Raw genomic sequence first — 6,646 nt, forward strand, 5'->3', positions numbered from 1 at the left:
ATTGCGGGCGGGACAAGAAGCAAGGGGTGGCTGCAAAGTAAAATGGCGGCCTGACTCAAGAAAAGAAACTGCACGTGGAATCTTGTACTAAGCTTGTATTTATTTCAGCCAACGATGCCAGCTCCAACAGGAGAACAAAGAAAAAAATGTCACGCAGCACGAGATAGTTACTTCGCTTGTTTGTCGTCGAATGGTAACGATGAGTCAGCGTGCACTAAAGAGAAGGATGAATTCAATTCTCTTTGTCCAGCAACCTGGGTAAGTAGAGCTGCTAATGGGTATTTATACTGACTCTACCGTAGAATCACATTGATGCATCTGTTTCATGTTGTGCACTCCTATGAACGAGACAAATGACGTTATTAAATGTTCAAAACTCAAGTAACATGGAATTTACATTGGAGCTCCCTGTCAGTGATAAGATTCCTTTTATTGGCATTGAAATTGTCAAGAGTGGGACTAGACTTGAAACTCAAGTATACAGGAAACCAACAAACCCTGGCTTACTCGTACAATTCCACAGCCACTCTGATAAACCCTACAAAGACTCTTTATTAAAGACAATGTTACACTGCGCAGCAGAAGCGTTCAATTTAGAATGCGACAAATAATTGTGCTCTATTTTCTGTTGCTTAGACTATCCCAGGGTTCTCATAGATTCCATCATTAGTAATTTTCTTCCTAATGTATCCTGATGTATCAGAACATGCCAGGTTGTAGACAAGAAAACTGAAAGCAGTTGTAAGATTAGAATTAGTCTTCCTTTTAAGGACATTTGCGCTAATTGTTTCTGCGCATCCTTACTGCACACGCAAATTCACATGCCATGTCATGCATGAGAGTGCACGCTAAGTAATAAAATGAACAATGGTAGGGCAGATGGCCATTACCATAGCTTTGCCTGGATTTAACGATCTTGGACGTTTGGTGGCCCCTACTTTTCTTTCCAGAAACAGATTTCATTTACAATTTATCTCCACATTGTCCAAAAATAAACAAAAAATCAATGCGGGAAGTTAAAAAAAATTCAAGATTTCTGTCCAGGGGACATCAAATCCTACCATCTTGCGGTTACAAGGCACGTGAAACTATGGCCACTAAATGCGAACTTGTTCTTTAAGGAACCTCACCAGTTGACTATTCACTTAATAGGGTCACTTAAACAATATTTGGCAGGAACATTTCACTTCAAAGATCTAATTGCAATATTTTGGGCTCACAGACACAGTGGCCCTATTCACTAACAAAGCCCGATTTTTTCAGATTTAGGGTGTTCTCCCGCGCATGTTCTCTCCAAACGAAGTTGGTGAACCCCATTTTTTTTACATTTCTGACATAACTAACTCTTCATCTTACAGTGGTAAAGGTCTCCCGAGATGTCCGCATGATACCTTTCACCCGTTGATCAGCAGGGAATTTTGAAGGGGCGGTCTGCGTGGAAATACGTTTTGTCAGTAGAAGCGCCTAAAGAACCACAACCTATTTGGAATAAAAATACTGGGTGGAAGAAATATCAAAGTTTATCCCCTGAGAATTTGGATCAAAGAAATCAGCGATGACAACAAGAAAGAATTTATTTGCTTTCATTTGTATAACAACATGCAGAGAAGTATCGTGTTGTTGGATATTGTAACATCACATGAAATACTGTTTCAATCTGTAGCGATCCTGATACCTCTAAACGCATCAATGAAAGAAATCTTAGCCCACCGAAGAAAACTATTTTGGTTCCCACGGCAAGACTATTTTTGAACCCAGCGACAAAATTACTCTCAACCCAGGGACAGGAGTAATTCTGGCCAAGCTGAAAAACAATTTGGAGGGTTGCTAAAATATTTTGAATCCAGGAACCAAAACAATTCGAAGCCTAGCGGTTAGCGACAGAAATCAATTTGAATACTATGCCGCAACAAAACAATTCCCAACCATGCGAAAGAAGTTTATTTAAACCTCAACAGCACAGATAAAAAAAATTGGAGTGTAGCAATCAGCTTAGAAAATAACTCAACAAAACAACAGCTCAGAGCAAAGTGATCAGCGACAGAAATAATGTTGAATAACGGTACAGTGACAAATTGAAAATAGCTCGCAGTGAAGCGATCTGCGACAGAAATAACTTGGAATCTAGCAACAAAACAGCTCAAAGTGGGAAGACCAGTGACAGAAATAATTTTGAATACAACAGCAAATCCCTTGGAGCTGCTTGGAGAGTAGCGCTCAGCAAGAGGAATAATTTTGAATGCCGGCACAGCGACTAAACAACTAGAAAAATGGCAATCATGGAAATGTAGCAACAAAACTAGTTGTGAGTACTGGTACAGCGACAAAACATCTCCTGTAGCTCAGAGTGAAGTGATCAGTGACAGAAACCCAGGCAGAAATAATTTTAAATTCACAGAGAAACAGAACTACTCAGAGTGCGGTAGCGATCAGCGACAGAAACAATTTTTCTATTCAACGACAAAATAACTCGTATACAAGCAACAAAAATGATTTTGAACCAGCAACTAAAGTACACTGAACTGAGCGAAAGAGATAACTTCTTCTGACTGCTTTTCCGACAGAGGAAACCATGCCACGTTTTCTTCACCTTCGGTTAATTTGCACTAATGTAAGCTTTCTCTCTTCAGCGTGAGGAGAAAATCTCGTTGTCATTGCCAACATCAATGTCGAAGTCCATCGGCTTGTAAACTCCATTTAAAAAAGCCACAGTCCACAACAGCAGCCACGACCTTTATAATATGTTCCGCCGGAACGCTTTGTTGTTTTTGTGGACCACTCAGAACTGCATTTCTGCCCATGCATGTGGCATTTTATTCCCACAAGGAGTTATGAAAATGTATCTGCCACTTTGATTTATCCATCCAGAAATACCAACTCTCTCTAATGTACCCGTAAAAGGTGGTTCTATCGACAAAGCGTATTTCCCCATGGACTGCTGTTTCTAAATTGCCTGATTACCCAAAGAATGGTACCATGCAGACGTAAAAGGAAATGCACTCCAGCTGTTTTCGGCAACCCTAAAATAACTTAAGTGGAATTGACATATCCCAAGGCCTGGACTGGGAGCTTCTCTCTCTGTCCCTCATTTTCTCTTGGCATAAGATTGGCCCCATATTACAACCTGTTTTTGCGAGCAGGAAATTAGAACAAGACCTTAAGCCTTGAGAAATTAAGCCATCTATTGTTAATCAGCAATGCGTTGTGTACCATTTATGATGTGATCTGTGCAAGGCAGATTATGTGGGCTATACAGCCCGCCACCTTTTTTAACATGTTGCTGAACACAAATACTCAGCAACTGGGAAACATTTTCTTGAAGCTCACGGCAGTACTCACCTACTGAATGAGAGCCATTTTACTATTTTGTGGAAGTGTCAGAGCAAATTGGATTGTTTATTATTGGAAATGCTTTACATCAGACAGACAGACAGACAGCCTGACGGACTGACTGTGCCCCAGCATTTATTTAAAAATATCCCACTTTGTGAATAACTCATAACTTATAATTGTTATCACACTTGATATTTCTAGGTGTCTTATTTTGCCAAGAAAAGAGTTTTTGATGATTACAAGAGGAAACTGAATGAAGAAGGATTCATTCCAGCAGATCAACTGCCATCAAAGAACAAGCAATGACGGCTATGTAAATGGAAAACAATGGAATCCACACTTATTGTGGTGGTTTTTCTACTTCATTTACAGCTCCATGAGCATTAATTTAACAACTTACTTGCAATATATCAAACAATACACAAGTTGATTTTGTGTGCCATAAATCATTACACCACTATAGCACCAGTGCTTTTTAGGATCTAAAATAGAACTGGTGGTTTTGTTCCCAATGGAAGAAACACGTTTTTCATCGATGATGTAAGCTCAGCCAAATACAAGTATCCAAATCACGCTTTTGTTGTTTCTTAATTAGGCTTTTTTCAGTGTGGCTGTATAAAATTTAGATAAGCACAAGGTACGAGAGTGTTGTCTTGAAATCTTCATTGAATGGTCTTTCAGGGACAATAATTATTTGAACCAAACCTTAACTCTCTATATCATGGTAATGTGCATTGAAAGGTCATTGTATATTTGTTAAAACAGTCTGAACGCAAAAACAGAATGTGAAACGTGTGGCTTACCTTATATTGTAATGTTACCCTCTTTCAATGGTTGGCTCGTCTGTTATTTTCTCTCCGACTTTGAACATCCCTACATCCCTGTCATGAGCAACGGCGTTCACGGTGTATTGACATTAGTATGTTTTACCGCTTGTATATGCCGTCTAACTAAGCCGAAGTTGGAACTCTAGTTTGAGTCAACATCAACCTCTTCCAGAGGAGGAGCAGCGAACAAAAAAATAGACGAAGTTTGGTTTTATTTGGAGGCGGGGACGTTCTTTTTCCTCCCTGCAACACTTAGACATTTCAGAAGCATTCAACTTCACTCCAAACCAACTAATTGAACTTCTCTTGCGGACTCACCCACTCCAATGGTCAGTAGGTCTAGTTTGGGAGAAGATTCATCCCCTCTAAAAGCGCCTTAACACTTCTTAACTATGCAATGAAAAGACTCGAGGAAAATTTACGTCTTCAAGGACGTCTTGATGAAATTAATTGGACAGCTATGTCAATTAATTTACCGCAACGTTGTCTCGTGCTTTTCGACGTTAGTTTCTGCGCAAAACGTCACAAGAATGGCTGATTTTGCTTGACACCACTTCAAAATTGTTAGAAAGTTGACTAAAGTTAGATCGGAGAATCGAGTATTGAAGGCCTGGAGAAAGGAACAGGTCAAGACGCCCCCGGCATTTCCATCGATTAACTTTTTACAGAGAAACAAAACAAGTATTTTGAGGGACTACAGGATTACAACGATGGAAGTGGATTACAGTCCATCAAATCAAAATTGCTACTGTCGTAAAATATTGAATCTTTTAGGTATTTTTTTCTTTTAACTAAATAAATATTTGACCACTCACCCTATGGGCCTATTGAGGAACAATGAATGGAAAAGAACAATGAAACAATATAAATGAAGATAACACTTTTAAAAATCTAAACTGGTGGAAGGCAGACCAGTTGGCCCACAGGACTACAGAGAACAACACCAAACGATTTGAACCCGCATCTCCGGTGTTTCAACTGCTTGACATTTTAGCTGGCCGAATACGCAAGGCTTTTCAAGGTCACCTGACATCTAACCAGGACGACGACACTGTTTCATAATCAGATTAAACCAACCTTATTTCTTAGGGAAAGTGAAAAAGCTCGTCGTCGTGGTTCACATTCTCTAAGCCTTTCCTTTTGTCTCCCATACCCCGCTCGTCGTCCGCCTACTTTTTCGATCGTCCCAAGTGACCGAAAGCCAGGAACAGGCTATCATTCTCTACACCAGACTACGCAGACATTTGGCCAGTTCATCAGTGAAATGTAAAATGTACATAACTATTATTCTGGAGCTCGTTTTTTAAGGCCCCGTCCACACCACGCCAAGGAATTTAAAAACACAACAATTACCGCTCATGTTGTATTTGTATTTGAGTAAAACTCGGGCAGGGGAATATCATGATCATCGTGACGTCATCGTTTTCAAAATACTTTCCGTCAAAAAGGCAAAGCTGGCTTTTTTCAAATTCCTCCAGTTTGAAGAGCGTTTCCGGAATAAAGCTCCGTTTTCGTGACGGATTAGGCCCGAGGGGGGGGGGGGTACTCCCAGAAAAGTTGGGTGGGGGTGTGCGGTCCGCTTCCCAAAACCCTTACCCTATCTATGACCAAAATCTGCGATATTCCCTACCCTATTTATGACCTGACCAAATATTCGATACCCCATTTATGACCAGACCGTTAAATCAAAACCCTGTTTCAGACCTGCGTTATAATAAGTTCCCTATTTCAGACCAATGTTGAATTACCGTAAACATAATTTGTGATGGGCTTTTGTTAATTTTCTTTTCGATAATGATGAAAAATTGGCTTCTTCTTAAAAACATACCCATATCAAGGCTACAGTGCAAAAACCATACCCTATTTATGACCAAAATGGCCAAAATAGGCTAAAATCGATACCCTATTTATGACCAAAACGGCTGAAAAACCATACCCTTTGAGTACCCCCACCCCCTCCGGGGGATTGGGCTCCGTCAACACATTTGAAAACGAAAAGCCGGCGTTTTCAAATTCCTCCGTTTGAAGAGCGTTTTCCATTAGTATGGACGGTAGGCCTAACCGTAGAAATAAAGCTGCGTTTCCATATTTCTCCGGTGTAGTGTTAGGCTTCGAGCAGGCTCTCATGCGTTGCGGCAGAAGCAAAGTCGCGATCGAAGCGAGGCGGTGAGAGGCTTGGTGAGGGGCCTGGCCTCGTTCGCCGACGCAATCTCGTTCCCAGAGTCTTCGTTCCCCTTGACCAGCGGTCGAAAAACGAGAGCTCTGGGAGCAACCATTTTGAAATAACTGAATTCTGCCCATCGGTTTCACTGCGCAGTCTGCATCTATGGCGCAGGCCTGAAATGGTTGCTCCCAGAGCTCTCGTTTTCCGACCACTGGTCGAGGGGAACGAAGACTCTGGGAACGAAGACTCTGGGAACGAGATTGTCGCCGACAGCTTTGTTCGTGCCACCAACAATGACATCCTCGTCCCCAAAGGCCGCGCT

At 41.2% G+C, this 6,646-nt stretch overlaps 1 protein-coding gene across 1 annotated transcript; it reads left to right on the forward strand.

Moving 5' to 3' along the window:
• Window positions 1-14: 14 nt before the first annotated feature.
• Window positions 15-5,512, forward strand: LOC145483737 (cytochrome c oxidase assembly factor 6 homolog). Its single transcript, XM_081462287.1, has 2 exons — window positions 15-258; window positions 3,535-5,512. Exons 1-2 carry the CDS (start codon window positions 115-117, stop codon window positions 3,637-3,639), a joined length of 249 nt encoding a protein of 82 aa, XP_081318413.1. The 5' UTR covers window positions 15-114; the 3' UTR covers window positions 3,640-5,512.
• Window positions 5,513-6,646: the final 1,134 nt, after the last annotated feature.

The sequence above is a fragment of the Orbicella franksi genome, chromosome 4 (genome assembly GCF_964199315.1).
Source record: "Orbicella franksi chromosome 4, jaOrbFran1.1, whole genome shotgun sequence".
Classification (NCBI taxonomy): domain Eukaryota; kingdom Metazoa; phylum Cnidaria; class Anthozoa; order Scleractinia; family Merulinidae; genus Orbicella; species Orbicella franksi.